The sequence below is a fragment of the Nycticebus coucang genome, chromosome 10, assembly GCF_027406575.1.
Source record: "Nycticebus coucang isolate mNycCou1 chromosome 10, mNycCou1.pri, whole genome shotgun sequence".
NCBI lineage: Eukaryota > Metazoa > Chordata > Mammalia > Primates > Lorisidae > Nycticebus > Nycticebus coucang.
The window spans coordinates 116,890,183-116,907,518 of NC_069789.1; the positions used below are offsets into that span (position 1 = coordinate 116,890,183).

A 17,336-nucleotide genomic window follows, 5' to 3' on the forward strand; every position below is an offset into this window, starting at 1 on the left:
AGGACGATTTGCCTGAGGTAGAACTAATGGATGCCAGGTTGCCAGCTGGCACATTGGTCCAGGTGAAGATGAAGCCTGAACTGTGATGAATTCATTGTGGCTCCTCCAGCCATCTTCCCCAGCAGGCTTTTGTGAATGAGGGAATGCTGGACCATTCCAACCTTGCTCTAGATCTAGGCCTCCCACTCTCCCCTAGAAGCCAAGAACTCAGCATGGAAACCAAAATAATACTGTTTTATTCCAATCTTGAAGCACGATAGTCCAAACAGTTCCTCTCCCCATGGAGTCTCCAGCCCCTCCCCAGACTCCCAGTGCTTCTTCCTGCTGTCTCCCAGGAACAGCCAAACAGAAGGCAAAGGGGTTCCAAGTCCCAAGGTCTTAGAGAAATACCAAAATCACTTCCTTCTCATCTTCTTCCATACCTTTGCTTCCTCTCATCTCCATCCCCCCCTCCTCCATCCTTGGTCCCTTCTCTCCACCCTCATCTCTCCTGCCTCCCTCTGCTTCTCCTCACCTCCCTCTTCTCTTGGCCTCTCCCCTCCACTTCTGCCCTTCTTTCTCCCCTGACCTCTCCATCTGCCTTCTCATACTGCACTTTCTCCCTTGCTTTTCTCCCATTGTCCAGCACTCCATAGACAAGTCTACTCTTGCCAGGCACCCACCCCACCCCCACCCCTTTTCCTTCCTTCTGCACTAGCTTGACCCTGTCTACACCTCTCAGATACATTTCCTCTCCTGAGGGAAGCCCTCAGAATCCACCCTGGTCATCAACACCTCCCCCAGCTGTGTCAGCTTCCCCTTGGATCCAGAGAGGCAAGCTGCCAAGATGAGGTTCCTGGATGACTCAAGAGGTGGCCAGAGGGACTGGGCTGGTCTCTCCAGCCTCAGCCCTGTTATCTTTGGGATAGAAGAAAGCCCTCCTGCACTCACACTGGAGTGAGGTAGTTAGGTACCCGAAAGGTCAGGGCTCTGGGGCTCTTCCCCAGCAATCCCTGAGGAGGTCCACGTGGAATAAGGCTGCGCCAGTGAGGAGGCGTGCGGCAAAGAGGTGTCGGCAGGGCAGACGTCTCGCTGCATGGATTGAGCAGGTGCAGCACGTCAGGGCCCCATCCAGGTAGAAGTCTGAGGTGCCGTCTTTAAGGGCAAAGCCAGCTCCAGTCCAGTGGAAACCCCGGGTCCCATGCTGCCTGGCAAAGGCGAGCTCTTCAGCTACTAGGTCTGCCAGCTCTGGTCCACAGGCTGCTCGGAATTTGGCCAGGGGCTCCCAATCCACTTCCTCCTCTCCTGAGGCCTGGCAAAGTGTCTTTGGTTCCCTTGGGCCTTCTCCTTCGCCTCCTTCCTGCAGGTTCTCACTCCTTGTCACTGCCCATTCTGGATGGCTTTCACATACAGTCCCCAGGTGAGCACAACACACAGCTCCATTCCCTAGCCCCAGACACCTCCCTCCTGTATCTTCCCACTCCATCCCTTTTCCTGCCCGGCTCTTGGCGCCCACTGACTGGGCTCTTTCTCCATCCCCATTCTCCACACCTGTACCCCTTGTTTCCCCCAGCTGGACCAAAACTAGGTCCTCCAGGCCCCTTCTTCTGGCCCCCACTCTCACTCCCCTCTCTTCTGCAATGTCTGGCCCTCTCTTCTTCTCATCTCCCCACTGGGGCCCCTTTTGCTCTCCGTTCTCAGGGGCCAACTCCAGGGCCAGGGGCTTCTCCAAGTGGGTCCCCCTCCAGTTTCTGACCCCCAGCCCCCTCCCTTTCTCTGCCTCCATCTGGGGCCCTTTCCACTCTCTGGTTTTCAAATCACTTGCCCTTTCATCATGCAGCTGGGCCCCTCTCCACAGGCTTCCTTCAAGACCCCTAGCCCTCTCATACTCAAACTGGGTCCCCCTCTGGTCTGTGGTCTCCAATGGCCTACTCCTTCGATCCTGCAACTGGACCATCCTCCAGGAATACCCTTCCAATCCTTTTAGGCCCTGCTCCTCCTCTTGGCTTCCCCTCGAGTCTCTGATCTCTGGCCCTCTCAAGTGCTCTTTCTCCAACTGGGACCCTCTCCAGACACTCCCTTCCAGCCCCTTCACCTTCTGGTTCTCCAACTGGACTCCTCTCCAATCTCTGATCTGTAGCCCCCTCCCTTTCTCACTTTCCAATTTAGCCCCACCCCTGTCTGTAGTCTCGAGTCCTGTGGCCCACTCTTTCTCCATGTGTGGCCCTCTCCAAATACTTCCGTCTTTCAGAGCCCTTCCCGGGTCCCCGGTCTCCAGGTTCTTCACTTTTTCATTTTCCACCAGGACCCCTGTCCCTGGCTCACCCTCCAGCCACTCCCCACCTCTGTCAAGACCCTCGGGCGCTGCCTCACCAGCGGCATCAGCCCACTGCATGGCCACCAGGTCGCGAAGGCACTGAGCCACGCTAAGCGAGGGGCTGAGGTGGCCCAACAGTCGCCGGCGGTGGCTGCGGACCAGGGCGCATGCATCCAGATCTCGGGTCGCCTCAAAGGCACAGAAGCGCACCCACATGTCGCGGCGGGGCTCCCAGTTGCGTTCAAAGTAGTCGACGAAGGCGGCTGGGCCGTGGGCATACAGCTCCGTCAGGGCCTCGTCGTAGGCAGCGGGCGACGATGCGCCAGCCAGGCGGCACAGGCGCGGCCATAGCCCGGGGTCCTCGCAGCCGGCGCCACCCAGCTCTTGCGCCTTGCTGAACAGTGTCTCCAGGCCCTGCGCTCGGCAGATCTGCACACGCGCGCAGGGCAACAGCTGACGCAGGGCGGGCAGCTGGGCTGCCACCTCAGGCCCGGCTGTGAGGCAGCGCACGCGGCTCTTGACGTCAGGCGCACTTTGCAGCAGGGAAGCAAGTGCGAAGCGCAGCAGGCTTGGCGTGCCTGGGCGCGCCACGCAGCAGGCGGCCTGTCGAGCGCGCCCTGTGCCGTCCACACACAGTACAGCCACCAAGTCCAGCGCGCCCTGCAACCCTGGCAAGCGGTCCACCAGGAGAATGCGCGGGAAGCGCCGCAGTAGCGCCCTGGTGCGCGACGTAAGGAAGAACACGGTCTCCACCACCGCCTGGTCTTCCACGAATACCAGCTTCACCTGCGAGAGGGGCGGGGAAAGTAAGTCAGAGATGGCCGGCTCGCCCAGCTTCACTCCCCCCCCTCCACCCCGTCCCCTTTTTAAGGAAAGGGGCACCCATTCATTTTTTGTGCATACCCACTTGGTCCGCAGGAGGCAGTGCAGGGGGAGCATAGAAATACGGACTCTGGACCCAGGTTGCCTGCGTTTGAGATTCAGGCACCACCGTATAATAACGATGTGGTTATTATAAAGCCCACGACGCCTTTAGCCTCTCTGGGCCTCCGTTTTCCCCACGGGGAACTGGTTCTTCATTCCTTCCTGCCCTCAGAGGCAGTCTACGGCAGTGGTTCTCAAAGTAAAGGCCCTGGCCCAGCAGCAGCAGCAGCAGGAGCTGCTGGGAACTTTGTCAGAAATGCACATTCTCCAGGTCAGCCTGGACTCCGAGTCTGAAACTCGAGGTAGGTCCCAGCTATCTGTGCTTTGCCAAGCCCTCCAGGGGATCCCCCTGCATGCTCCAATTTAAGGACCCTGGTCTAGTGGGAACAAGCACAGACTGTGGAGGCAAATCCCCTAGTTGGAGTCCCACCCCTACCACTTCCTAACCATGTGATTTAACCTGTCTGTGCCTCAGTATTCCCCTTAATCTCCATAATCCCTGAATCCCCCTTCTAGGAAGTGAATATTCATTCCTTCATGCATCCTGAGGCAGAGCAGTAGTCAAAAGCATGGTTTCTGGGGCCAGATGGCTTGGGCTGAGATCCTGGAGCCCCTGCTTCTTGTCTGTGTGGTTTTGGACACTTTCCCTAAGCTCCATTTCATTTGTAAAATGATAATAAAGTATCTCTGTGATTGGAAGGATGAAATGCATTAAAGCATTTAGAACACTGCCTGGCATACCTAGTCACTATTATGCCTCATTTAAAAAATAGTAAGTGCTCGCAAAGTGGTCCTTATTACCGTTATTATCATCTCTGCCCAAACACCAGCTCCTCATAAAGTCTCCTTTGATAATCCCAACTAAGCAAATAAGCAAAGACCCCATTTCTATGTGGCCCCTTGTGGCCACAGCACTTACCACCCACTAGCATGTCATAACTTAATGTGCTGATTCACTCACTCTCGGTGTAACCTCCCTAAGATGTAAGCCCCACAAGGACAAGGATGTTCTCTTTTGCTTTCCTGATGATTTGAAGGGTACCTGACCCAGAACAGCAGCTCAATACATCCTAAATGAGTGAACTAATGTGAGGGTGTGTGGGGATATACGATGGCCACTTCTCTAGAGTGGAGGTTCAGGGAACAGATTCCTGGATTTTACTCTTATTGGCTGTGGGACTTTGGGCAAGTGACTTCCTCTCAAGGAGCCTCAGTTTCCTTATCTGGTGAAAGGGGGATTTCACATGAGGCTAAAATGAGAACATTTGTAAGCAATGCTTCCAACAATGTTTGGCACATTTCAAATCCCAGCTATTATTACTCTTCCTTGATCTATCAGCCAGATTCAGCACAGTGATCCTGCCCCCTTCCTGGAACACTGGTCTCTCTTGGCCTCTGTTGCTCCTCTTGACTCCACTGCTCTACCTCTAAATAGAGCCCAGTCCCCAGCATTCTCCTCTCCCCGATTCCCTATCTCAATGCTCTCCCAAAGTGATCTCATCCAGTCATGTGGCTTTCATCATTTCCAAGCTGAGAACTCCTAGGTCAGTACCTCCAAGCTCCAGATCCACCTAATCAACTGCCACTGCAGCAATCTGGCTCGTTGGATGGCTCATATGCCCCTTGAGACTAGCAGCCCAAAGTCACATTGATTCTCACAAGCCCACGCCCTCAACCTATTCCTCCTTAGATGGCCCCATTGTCATCAACCACTCCACCATCCACTCCATAGCTCAGGCCCCAGCACTCAGGGTTGATGCTCACATCCTGCATTTAATCTAACCCCAAGCCTAGAAATATCCCTCAGGTGAGTCCAGAATCTGACCACTTCTCCCCCCGTCAGGGTTATACCCTGGTTGGAGGCACCAACATGTCCCACTTAGATGGCTGTAGCTGCCTCCTCAGTAGGCTTCCTACCCCTCCCCTCGCTCCCTGTCTGTCCCCTATTTGGCTGTTAGAGGGGCATTTTCAAAACTCCAATCAGATTGCTCCTCCTCTGTTGGAAAACCCTTCCCAGGACTTCCCATCATGCTGGAGTAAAATCAAGAGGCACTCGGGCCCTTTGGCTTCATTTTCTGTTGTTTGGCCACTGTGGCTTCATCATGATTGCAAAACGGCCACTTGACAGAGAGGGGAGATTAGCAGCTATTATCCAGGATCTCTGTCCCCCTGTACTAGGCCAGCTGCTATGGCTTCATCAGCCAGTCCCTTCAAGAGAAGCTACAGAAACAGGATTTGATCCAGTTTAACTACAGATCTCTCGACGAATCATTCTGCCATAATCCAACCTCATCCTACGAGACCATTTAAAAAGCAGTGCATAGTACTAAGATTTAAAAAAAAAATAATTCCATCTGGATTATTATAAAAGCCTGTTTTAAAAAGTCTAGTAGAGTCCAAAAGTCCAAAGAGAATAAGGAAATTGCCTTCCTAAGCCTGAAATCATATATTTAGCACCTTAAACAGTAATTCAATACATTTTACAAAAACCCTAGTAAGCTTACCACTGAATTAGTTCCAACACTGCTATAATTTTTTTCAACCATTGATTTTGATGCTATTACTTTATGATTTAATTTCTCAGATGTTCAATCTAGACCTGCTCTGTCCAAGATGGTAGCTACTAGTTACATGTAGCTGTTTAAATTTAATTAAAATTTAAAATATATAAAAATGGAGTTCTTGTCACACTAACAATATTTCAAGTGCTCAGTAGCCATGTGAAGCCAGTGGCTACTCTACAGTATAGCATGGATCTGGAACATACCCATCATTATAGAAAGTTCTAATAGACAGCACTGGTCTAGAAATTAAATACAAATGTCAGATAAGATGGGCTTTTTAAAAGTACATATTTCTATAGGATTAGTAAGTTTATATTTTTCTCCTTGGGAGTTAGGATAAGAGAAAAGTGAAGACAACTAAACATTATTTGTCTTGAGATTGCTCCAAAACTGGCAAGTATTTGACTAATTAGAAGCCAACTTCCATTCTTAAAGAGAAAACACAGATTCCTAATCTTGGTTTATCTTCTGTGGAGATCCAAATTCACATTCTTCTTTTATTACTAGCTGTGTTAATTTACACATCAGCTGTGTGAATTAGGAGAACTGTCTAAACTTTTCTGTGCCTTAGTTTCCATCTGCAAAGGTGGGGAGCATAATTGCATCTATCTGGTAAAGTTGTTATCAGGATTAAATTAGTTAATCCACACAGGCATGTAAAACAATGCCTGGCATGAGGTCAGCACTCTGAGTTATTTATCAGCTGGGTTTGTTATTACTATTACCTGAGCCTGGATACATGCTCAAGAGAGGCTGATGGGACTGGGTTTGATGTGGGTTCTTCTATTCCAGTGGTTCTCAACCTTCCTAATGCCATGGCCCTTTAATACAGTTCCTGTGGGTTGTGACCCACAGGTTGAGAACCACTGTTCTATTCAAATGAAGGTCATTCCTGAGAGGGGAGGATTACTTTCCATATATTGCACAAATTGAAATTGAGGCTGAAAGGGTTCATATGTACATTAATGGATCAACTCGCAAACCTGGGTTGTCCAAACCCTCCACATTATAAAGAAAAGTTGGGTATTGCCCAGTTCCCAGGAAGTACTCTTAGCCCTTGTCATCCTGCCTATTAACATTACTCTGTTCACCCACAGCCGTAGGCCATACCAGCTCGCCTATGGCAACAATATGACTTATGATGGGGGCCTTGGGCCACACCAGATAGCCCATGCCAACATTATGATTTATGACAGGAGCCTTGGGCCAAGCAGTATCAGCTTGAGCTTTGAAAGGGCTGAAAACTGAGGTCAGCCATGTCTATGTGACTGATCCACAATGAAAACCTTGAACACCAAGGCTCATGAGCCTCCCTAGTTGGCGATATTCCTTATGTGTTGTAAACATCATTGCTGGGAGAATAAAGCACTGTCTGTGAGATTCCCGAGAGGACAACTGGAAGCTCACACATGGTTTCTCTTGGACTCTTCCTATGTGCTTTTACCCTTTGCTGATTTTAACCCTGTCCTTTTGCTGTAATAAACTGTACCTTGTGAGTGTTACAATCTTTCTGAATTCCGTGAGTCCTAATCAATCCCTGGACCTCAAGGTGGTTTTAGGCACCCCCAATTATGCCAAGGGTGTGACTTGCCCAAGGTCATGGAGCTAATAAGTGGTGGGGCTAGGATTCAAGTCTAAGCTATTAGGAATGGTTGCGGGGAAGTAGGGATTCAAGGAAGATGTGTGGGTGATACGTAAAGGGTGTGGTGACATTTGATGAATACAAGTAAATAAATATATTTTTCTACCAAATTTTTTTTTTGTAGAGACAGTCTCACTTTATGGCCCTCGGTAGAGTGCTGTGGCCTCACACAGCTCACAGCAACCTCCAACTCCTGGGCTTAAGCGATTCTCTTGCTTAAGTCCCTCTCAAGTAGCTGGGACTACAGGCACCTGCCACAACGCCCGGCTATTTTTTGGTTGCAGTTTGGCCAGGGCCGGGTTTGAACCTCGGTATATGGGGCTGGCGCCTTACCGACTGAGCCACAGGTGCCGCCCTCTACCAAATATTTACTGAGCCTAGGTGATATGCTGAGTGATGGTCAGGCATTGAGGAGAGTAAACAAGAGTGGGAGGAGCCAGCCAGCAAACCAAAGATGAACATAAAGGTTTCAGGTGTGTGAGTGCTATAGCCACTAACAATGCAGAAACTAACAGAAGCAGTTTCTCTGAGCCAGGCACAGTTCTAAGCAGCAACTCTTTCAATACTTAAAACATCTTTGTAAGAGAGATACTATTATTATTATCCCTCTTTTTCAGATGGGAAAACTGAGGCACAGAGAGCTTCACTTGTTTGCTTGGGGTCACCCAGGTAGTAATTGGCAGAGCTGGGATTTGAGCTCAGGCAGCTTGGGCCCATGGTTTGTGTTCCTGACCACTATACCCCCATGGTCTTTGCAAAGTGATCAGGCAGGCCTGACTCAGAAGCTTCCTGCTTAAGCCACACAGTAGACAGCAGTGCGGACATGGAGAAGCCCAGGGAGGAGAGATTTTGAAGAACGGATGACACTTGAGATGCAAGTGTCATCTCAGACAATCAGTGGCCTAGGGATCTATCTACCACAGATGGCAGAATCCACCAATAATGTCAGAAACCACACCACTTACTACTTCCCATCCACACCTCTTTCTATATGTGAATATATCCTTCCTTTATCATGTGATCAGAATTTATCATGTGATCAGAATACTATTCTCCAGGAAAGCTAGAATTGCTGGAGAGGGACCGAGCTTCATTTTCAAACTGGGCAATAGAATTAGCAGTGAAGGCCATGGTCCTGGATCAAAACTGTGGGTCTGAACCCCACGTCTGTCAATGAGGAGCTATGTGATTAGAAGTCAAGTTACTTGACCTCTGGGCTTATTTGTAAAATGGGGATGAAAACGGTGCTTTCTTTCCTCACAGAGCTCTCTGGTAAGAATTACAATATGTAAACTACTTAGGGTAATGTCTGGCACGTGATAAATAGTAGCTAACATTATCATTAACACTTTGTGGACAGAGGCCTGGGCTTAGGTCGGTGGCTTGAATGGGAGCTGGTCACTAGGCACCATATAAACTAGCCAGTCCAAACTAATCAGACTAAACTAATTAGTTTAAGCTAATCAGACTGAACTAACCAGCCTACATCAATCAGCTTAAACCAATCACATTAAACTACCCACACTAAACCAATCAGTCTAAACTACTCAGACTAAGCTGATCAAACCAAACTAATTAGATTGAGCTAATCAGACAATGGGCAGGTGACTTTTAGCTACCACTATAAGCAGCTTTAAGGACCCATTTCTGTTCCAAAAGCCACCCAATTATTATTTGGCAACTAAAAACAAAGAAAGCATTTTGATAATTTTTTTGTTTTCTTGGAAAATTAGGACAAATTCTTAAATGATTCTCAAATTATTCATTTCTTTTATGTCCACCCAAAACTGAAGTTGGATCAAAGCTGCAAGAAGACTCCAGAGCAGCATTCTCATTGTTCCTCCAACACACCAACCTTACTCCAGGCCTTTGCACTGGCTGTTACCCTTACTTGGAACTCTCTTCCCTCTACTGAAAGAATGGGAGTCCCTTCCTTGCATTCTGTCTCCTTTGCTTTACCATCATTTCGTCAAAGAGGCCTTTCCTGACCACTCAAAATAAAACTCTTACAACTGTCCCCCTCCAAGTCCTCACTTTATTCTCCCTGGTAATACTCATCATTCCATTATTCTATCCCATTATATGACATAGCACCTTCTAATTCTTGATCTGGGTGGTATTTCATCTTATGAACATTCACCAACTATATATTTATCATTTGTGCATTTTCCCTTTTTTTTTTTTTTTTTTTTGCAGTTTTTGGCCGGGGCTGGGTTTGAACCCACCACCTCCGGCATATGGGCTGGCATCCTACTCCTTTGAGCCATAGGCACCACCCCATTTGTGCATTTTCTAATTGTGTAATTCAATTAAAAATTTAAATAGCACTTGCTATCACTTGGGCTCCTGTCCTTCCTAGCATCCAAACCTGGTGACATTTGAATGTGGTTGTCCATTGTTGGCTATTTAAATTTCACATAGTTAAAATAAAATGCAAGCAGCTCCTCAGTCATACTGGCCACTTTTCAAGTGTTTGATAGTCACGTGTGGCTGGGGGCTACTGGACAGAATCAGAGTATTTCCATCATGAAAGAAAGTTCTACTGGACATCGCTACACTAGAAGGTGAGTTCCCTTAGGGCAAGGACCATACTGTCTTGTTCACTGCTGCATCCCTAATGGCTCAGTGGGTTCTTATCACACGAATGAATGGATTAATGTAGGAAAGGAGTAAAGGAAGAATGGGAGGATGAATGGCCCCATAAAGTGTGGCTCTCCCCCGCCCCCATCCTGCCTCTCCCGAAACCCCACCTTGGCCTCAGGGTCAGTACGGAAGAGCCCCTCGAGCACGTGCAGGGCATCCAGGACACCGTGGTCGCGGCCCTTGCAGTAGGAGAGCAGGCGGCGCACGTCGTCCAGGGCCACAAACTGCTTGGAGATCTGGTTGGTGGTGCGCACGGGTAGGCAGGAGTTCGCCAGCAGGTGGCCTGGGCGGAAGTAATAGGCGAACTCTAGCGGGCAGGCTGGGTGCGAGTGGGTCAGGTGGCACTCCGTCACCACTAGGCGGTCCCGCAGCGGGCTCAGCTTGACGATGATGAAGGCCGGGCAGCCGCGCTGGGGGGGCCTGTGGGAGGAACGACCATGGCCGTCGTCACATCCCTCTGTTGCCCTTTCTTTCCTTTTTCCCTTTTTAAAAAATTAATATTTTTTGAAGCATTTACAAGAGTATAGGGCCTTAAGAATGTATCAGCTGTGTGACCTTGGGCAAGTCATTTCAAGTCTCCGTGCCTCAGTTTCCCCACGGTTAAAAGGGAGGTAGCAACCATCAAATCTTTCTCAAAGGATTGTTGTGAGGATGAAAAGAGTTGATATACATAAAGGCACTTAACAGTGTCTGGAACATGATAAGCATTATGGTTTGCTAAAATTCTATACTTACCATTCTCAGTTCTATCAAAAGTGAATGAATGTTTTATTACATTTATCTTAAAATTTTTTCAGAAATAAAACATTCAGACAGTCCTGTATCTGCTTGTGGTTTAGCAATAATATTGCAAGTTGAGGTCCTCTCTGAACCCTGCCCTAACAAATTATTCTCCTTTAGCCATTACCAAAAATATGTACTTAGCATGTCCACATACATTTTTATGAACTCATAAGCAATAGAAGGCATATTTCTATGTTTTTAAACTTTGTATGTGCAAAGAGGTGCTCAAACTTGTCATTAAGGAAATAAATTAAAACCCAAAGGAAGTACCACTATATACCAGTAGAAAGGCCAAGAAAAAGAGACTGATAACATCAAGTGTTGATGAGGATGTGGAGCAACTGGAACTCTCACATATCATTGATGGGGTGTAAAGTGATACTACCACTCTGGAAAACTATATGGCAGTATCTACTAAAACTGATCCTATGCCTCTTCTGTGACCCAGTGACTGCCTTATTTAAAGGAACAAAATTTAAGCAAATTTAAAATATTCTTAAGTATATATATCATTAATAAAATACAATGTACAGCTAACCTGGTGGTAACAGGTGGAAGCCAACTGAATTGCCAACATGCAACCATTTGTGATTTACCCAAAATGGAAATTTCATAGGATTCCAACACAGTACATTTTTTGAGAATAATTCATGGGCTTTTGAGAAACTCTTGGGTCTGGTCTCTTTCAGCCTAGTGTTTCAGTCCCTTGCTCAGAGAGGCTGCCTCTTCTGTGAAGCCATCCTCTCTGAGTAGCATATTCTCCCCATGGAGCCCAGTATCTCACATAGCCATCTACTGGAACCTCAACACGCCATTTTTGCAATTCTCCACCTATTTGAGAGAATAATGCCACCTCTTTTTAAAAACAAACTGCACACACACAGGAATTTTTGTCTGTTTTTGTTTGTCTCTGCCTCCCTAGCACCTAGCGGTGCTCAGTAAATTCAGGGACTGAATCTGTCACCTGGACACACAGACAATCCTCTGGCATATAGCCTCCATTCCTTCAAAAACATCCATCACCAACTCCTGCACACTATGCCTTCCATTTTCACTATGACCAACCTACTATTTCTTTCCTCCTTCATGAAACATTGTTCTCCCTTCTTTTCGCCTAGTCAGCAACTACCCTGTTTCGCCAAAAATGAAACAGTGTCTTATATTAAGATGTGCTCCCAAAGATGCGCTAGGTCTTATTTTCAGGGGATGTCTTATCTTTCCTGCGAGTAGGTCTTATTTTTGGAGGATGTCTTATTTTCGGGAAAACAGGGTACTTATTCTTCAGGCCTCATATCATCTCCTCCAGGAATCTTTCCCCCCTGACCATCCTCAAACTTGGGCACATTCCACCCATCAGACACTAATGTGGCAATCTCATTTGTTACCATTTGTCATGTATGCTTCCCACAGAAGCCCCAGCATTTAAAATGTACACCTTGCACCTAGTAGGGTCTCAAAACATACCCCTTAGATGAATGGACAAATAGGCTGATGCCTAGAACACAGAAATTTTAAGTGCTAGCACATTTAACTCTCATGCTTATAACCCATGACTAAAATAAAGTTGAAGGGAGGAGAGAAAGATATAAAAAGAGAGGAGATAGAGTGGTAATTAAAGGCACTTTAATGGGCTTTGTGGTCAGACTGTGGTGGTCCGAATTCCAGTTTTCCCTCTTAGCAGCTGTGTTACTCTGGATAACCATTCTGGGCCTCAGTTTTCTCATCTGGGAAATAGGACTAATTATAAGACTGGCCTCACAGGCTTGTCAAGAGGACTGCAAAGGATTAAACTATACAAAGTGGTTAGAAAAGAGGCTGGTGCATAATGAAACATCAATAAAACTTTCAAAAGATTTTTCTCCTTCTACAAGTACCATTGCTTTGCTTTATTTTGCTGCATTGCACTCACATTTATTTTTGATCTTTAAGCCTTTCAATTTGTGCTTTCAAAGGCCAGTGTATGTTGGGAAACATTGAGCAATTCTGTTCTAGAGAAGGAAGTGCTGAGAGAGGGACAGAGAGAGGAACTGGAGCTGGAAGGCTGACGTTGCACGGACAGTGACTTGGAGGGGTCACTGGGGAACCTCTGGCAAGGAGGAGCCAAAAAGAAAGCCTGCTTGCATTCCTTGGATCCTCAGCCCCTGCCTCCTCCCTGGTATCCATCCTCGACCAGACCATCTCCCAATCTCCCACATAGACCCAGAGGGATCTTTCTTCATTCAGAGCTGATCTTTCTCAGAGCCCTCTGGGGTTCCCTAGCACTCCCAAAATAAGGTCCCACACCCTGGACCTGGTCCATGCCTTGACACCATTCCTGCCTTCCTTTTCTTATCCACTAACTTCTTCAGCCTCAGGCCTCAGTCCATGGGCTTCCCCTGGGCTGTGACGCTAGAGAGGCCCTACCTTCAGTAGCTGGGGGTATGGTAAGAAGCCCAGAAATGAGTCTGCATCATGGTTCCAGAACCAGCTCATCAACCATGTCCCTGCTGTACTCCTCATCCAGGCACCACTCCATCATTTACCTAATCACCATCCCTGAACCCAGGGCATGTCCTCAACCACTTCACAGCCCTGCCCTTCCCACCCCCCCTGGCTCTATATTTGTAGAACACATGGAACAGGTTGGGCACGGTGGCTCACATCTGCAATCCTGGGAGGCCGAGGCGGGTAGATTACTTGAGCTCAGGACTTCAAGACCAGCCTGAGCAAGAGCAAGACCCCATCTCTAAAAGTAGCCAGGCCAAATTGTGGTGGGCGCCTGTAGTCCCAGCTACTTGGGAGGCTAAGTCAAGACGATAGCTTAAGCCCAAGGGTTTGAGATTGCTGCCAGCTATGATGCCATGGCACTCTACTGAGGGTAAAAAAGTGAGACTCTGTTTCTAAAAATGGAACACTTGGGACGGTATCTGCACATAGTAAAAAATACATGTTTTTAAGTCTAATTATGTATATAAACATATAAACAAAATCCTTCAAGGTTCTGCTAACTATTACCTCCTCCAGGAAGCCTTCCAGAACCATAGATTAATCTCTCAGTTGCAGCTAACCATTCGATTTCTGTCCTCCTCCAATCTACCCCCATCAATGTTGTTCTCCCTATTGTAGGCTACTATTTGCACTTCAGTTTTTTTATTTTTATTTTTTGATCTGTCTCCTCCATTAAGTTCTGAGCTGTTCCAGGGAGGGCCCTGACCCACCAGCACTGGGTTCCAAAAGCCCAGCAAAGAACAGTCACACAGTAGATGCTCAATAACTACTTGTTACACTGGACTGGTTTCTGTTAACAAAAAGATTCTAGGGCGGTGCCTGTGGCTCAGTGAGCAGGGCGCCGGCCCCATATACTGAGGGTGGCGGGTTCAAACCCAGCCCCGGCCAAACTGCAACAAAAAAAATAGCCAGGCGTTGTGGCAGGCACCTGTAGTCCCAGCTGCTCGGGAGGCTGAGGCAGGAGAATCACCTAAGCCCAGGAGTTGGAGGTTGCTGTGAGCTGTGTGACGCCACGGCACTCTACCGAGGGCACTAAAGTGAAAGTCTGTCTCTACAAAAAAAAAAAAAAAAAAAAAAAAAAAAGATTCTAGATTAGGCTTGAGCTTCTTGTAAGCGCTAACATTCCAGATTTCTGTGTCATGTGTGTATTTGTCATTATGCTGCTTTCAGATCTGAGTCTGTTTCTAGAGTAAGTAGTGAGCAACTTCAAGAAAATGGTAATCCCACAATAAATGTTTAAATAACTGTGGGTGAGAACAGCTGTTAAAGAGCGTGCCCACTCTGTGCTGGATTTTTTTTTTGGAATAGTTTACATGCATTAACTCATTTAATCTTCATAAAACCTGTAAGACAGATCATGCCCCCCAATTTCCAAGTGAGGAAACTGAGGCCCAGAAAGGTATAGTCACTTGCTCAGTAGCACTAGCCATTCATCAGTGGAGCAACGGCTCCTTAGTCTGCTTTCGAATCATCAGCTGACCTATGTTCTAGGCACCAGGGTAAACGCCTAGTCTTCTACATGTTCTCACTGTATCCTCACAACAGCCCCATTAAGCAGATACCCCAATAACCCCATTTCAGAGAAAAGAAAACTGAGGCGTGGAGATGTGAAGTCCATTGCCCAAAGATACACATCTAGGTAGTAGAGCCCATCCTGGGCAGCCTGAAGGCAGAGCTTGTGTTCTTAAGCACTCTGATCTTGTCTATGATTCCCCAACAAAAGATCTCAAATTCATACCTGCACAGGCCCCAGGTCAGCAACATAAGGAAATGACAGAGCTAAGTACGAGGCAGCAAAGCAATGGGGTTAAGGGGCAAACCTGAGCACCAAAGAACCATCTAACAGCAGTGGCCATCTGCCACATGGAAATATGAGCTCACCTTCTCTTACGTTTCAATGGACGCTGGAAACCCAACATTGCATGGGTAACCATCCCAGATTAAAATTGGAGGTTATTAAAATATTCCTGGCTCTCTTAGATTCCTTGCTTGTTCCTCCTTATAAAATTACATAGTTGTAGGGAACTACCCATGAATTTATTCTTTTAACATCGGTTTTCCTGTCCTATCTGAAAGTTCTAGGGAGGACAGGAATTTTTGTCACTTCCTTCCTTTTGTCACTCCCCAACCCCCAGCATGGGACCTTACCCTGTGTTTACTGAATAGATGGACCTTTTGTGCCTTGTAGCTTTCCCTGAAGTTCAGTCTCAGTCTCTGTTCTGTGTGTGTAAAACCTGGCTTTCCTGTTTCCCCCGCCCTCTCTGGTATCTCTGCCTCCATGTCTCCTGTTTCTGAAATTTTCTGTGACTTTTTTTCTCTCTCTTGGGTAACAGGCACTCTTTGCCTCTCTAAGTGTCTCTATTAAGGTCTAAGTTGGGCTCATACCTTCTCTACCTCTGAGTGCCTTTGTCCTTCCAACCCCCATCTCTGTCTCTCAGGAAGTGCCCCTCCTTGATTCCCTCCTCTCTTCAAAGTATTTAGCAGTCTCAGTAGGCCTCTCTCCGCATCTGGGTGTGGGGCTTTCTGGCAGTCACTCCTCTCCCTACTTGCTTCCCCTTCCTCCAGCTGGACAGCAATACAGGCTTACGCACCCCACGATGGGCCGAGCGGGCGCACGCACATCCTTGCACACCAGCCGTACGTAGCTGTACTTGAGCACATCGATGAGTGTGTAGAGTTGGGGTGTGCTGGCCCACCGACAGCGTGCCAGGTGCATGGAACTCTTGACGAAGAAGAGTGCTAGCCGCTGCTGGCACCATGCATCAAAGAAGCAGCTGAACTCTGCCCAGGAGAAGAAGGCCCGCTCCCGCAGCTCCTGTTCCTCCTGCCCGGCTGCTGTGCAGGCTGGAGGCTCTGGCTGCTCCATTCTGGGGGCCTGAGTGGAAGTGGTAAGAACAGCTAGATATCAGACCCATCCCCACTCAGGGAGTATCTCCTGTTCTCCATTCTCGGCTTGCCCAGTTGGTGCTAGTGACTCTGTCCAAGCACTGGACAGAGCTTCCAAGCATCAGGAACTAGATGCCCATTTTTCTACAGATATGAATTTCTACCGTATCTTTGGTCTCCCCTCACCACTTTACCCCCTATTTAGTTGTTGCCTATCAACCTGATTCCTAATTCCAACTCTGGTACCCTTCTCAGCAGATTTAACCATTAGGTACAGTCGGGGTCCCTTTGCAGATGTGTCTCACCATTGGCAGTAACCTCTAATACCCCCGTTCTGCTGGAATTCATTGTTCCATCTGTCTACACTTAGATGTAATTCACATCCAGCTGTGCCCGCCTCTAAAAATGTTCTATCCCCTGATGTACTTCCTACATCCAGGCATGAACTCCTCATCCAGTCATATTCTTCATGCACCTGTGACTCCCTGCTTCTGACTTGAGGCCCCTTCCCCAGATGTGAACCCGATGGATCACTAACTACAACCAGCTGTGGCTCTCCATCTCAGAGACGTTCCCATCTCCAGATGTGCCTTCCACATCCAGTTATGAATTCTTTGCCTTACAGGTGTGTGCCTACTTGTGGCCAGTTCTCCTCGAAGTGTCATCGAGGTGGTTCCTCCTCCTCCTCACATGCATCTCCCAGTCCAGCTGGGGCCCCTCCTCTCGGCTACAGCCACCATTCTCCCAACGTGCATCTTGGTTCTAGACACGGCCCCTCATCTACAGACCGGCTTCTTTACCCCAGATGGTCTCCCTATGTCCGCCTGTGCCCTCCTCCACTACAAGTCCCCTTCCAGCCCGCTCTCGCCTCCCAATTCCTCCCAGCCCCGCCCGCCGCGGCCCCTCCCAGCCGCGTCGTCCCACCTAGTTGGTGCCTCTCCCCTCCCCAAGATGTGCACCCTTCCTGCCCCTCCCCACTCACCTACCCGCCCCGGAGCAGCGTCTACTTCCCACAATGCTCCGCGCCGAGACACAGCCCGGCCCTTAGCTCCCGGGATGCCCCGCGCGGCTTCCCCCCTCACTTCCCGCTGTCCCCGGTACTGCTTCTTCC

General features: G+C 48.3%; 1 protein-coding gene across 7 annotated transcripts; it reads right to left on the reverse strand.

The window, feature by feature from the left end:
- Positions 1–218: 218 nt before the first annotated feature.
- Positions 219–17,300, reverse strand: ZSWIM9 (zinc finger SWIM-type containing 9). 7 transcript variants are annotated; one of them, XM_053605927.1, is made up of 4 exons: positions 17,208–17,300; positions 15,931–16,214; positions 10,177–10,489; positions 219–3,082 (listed from the first exon to the last, which is right to left on the reverse strand). In XM_053605927.1, exons 2-4 carry the CDS (start codon positions 16,203–16,205, stop codon positions 962–964), a joined length of 2,709 nt encoding a protein of 902 aa, XP_053461902.1. In that variant the 5' UTR covers positions 16,206–16,214; positions 17,208–17,300; the 3' UTR covers positions 219–961. The 7 variants fall into 7 exon arrangements, with proteins under 7 accessions (XP_053461902.1, XP_053461904.1, XP_053461903.1 ...); XM_053605929.1 differs by having other exon boundaries at positions 10,177–10,551; positions 17,212–17,227; XM_053605928.1 differs by having other exon boundaries at positions 17,212–17,221.
- Positions 17,301–17,336: the final 36 nt, after the last annotated feature.

What these genes read in the sequence shown, in the direction of transcription:
- ZSWIM9 (XM_053605927.1), bottom strand. Translation starts at nt 16,205, where the DNA reads ATGGAGCAGCCAGAGCCTCCAGCCTGCACAGCAGCCGGGCAGGAGGAA. An exon ending in CCCGCTCGGCCCATCGTGGG is followed by an intron (nt 10,490 to 15,930) that starts GTGCGTAAGCCT and finishes TTCCTCCCACAG; the next exon opens with GCCCCCCCAGCGCGGCTGCC. An exon ending in GTACTGACCCTGAGGCCAAG is followed by an intron (nt 3,083 to 10,176) that starts GTGGGGTTTCGG and finishes CCCCTCTCGCAG; the next exon opens with GTGAAGCTGGTATTCGTGGA.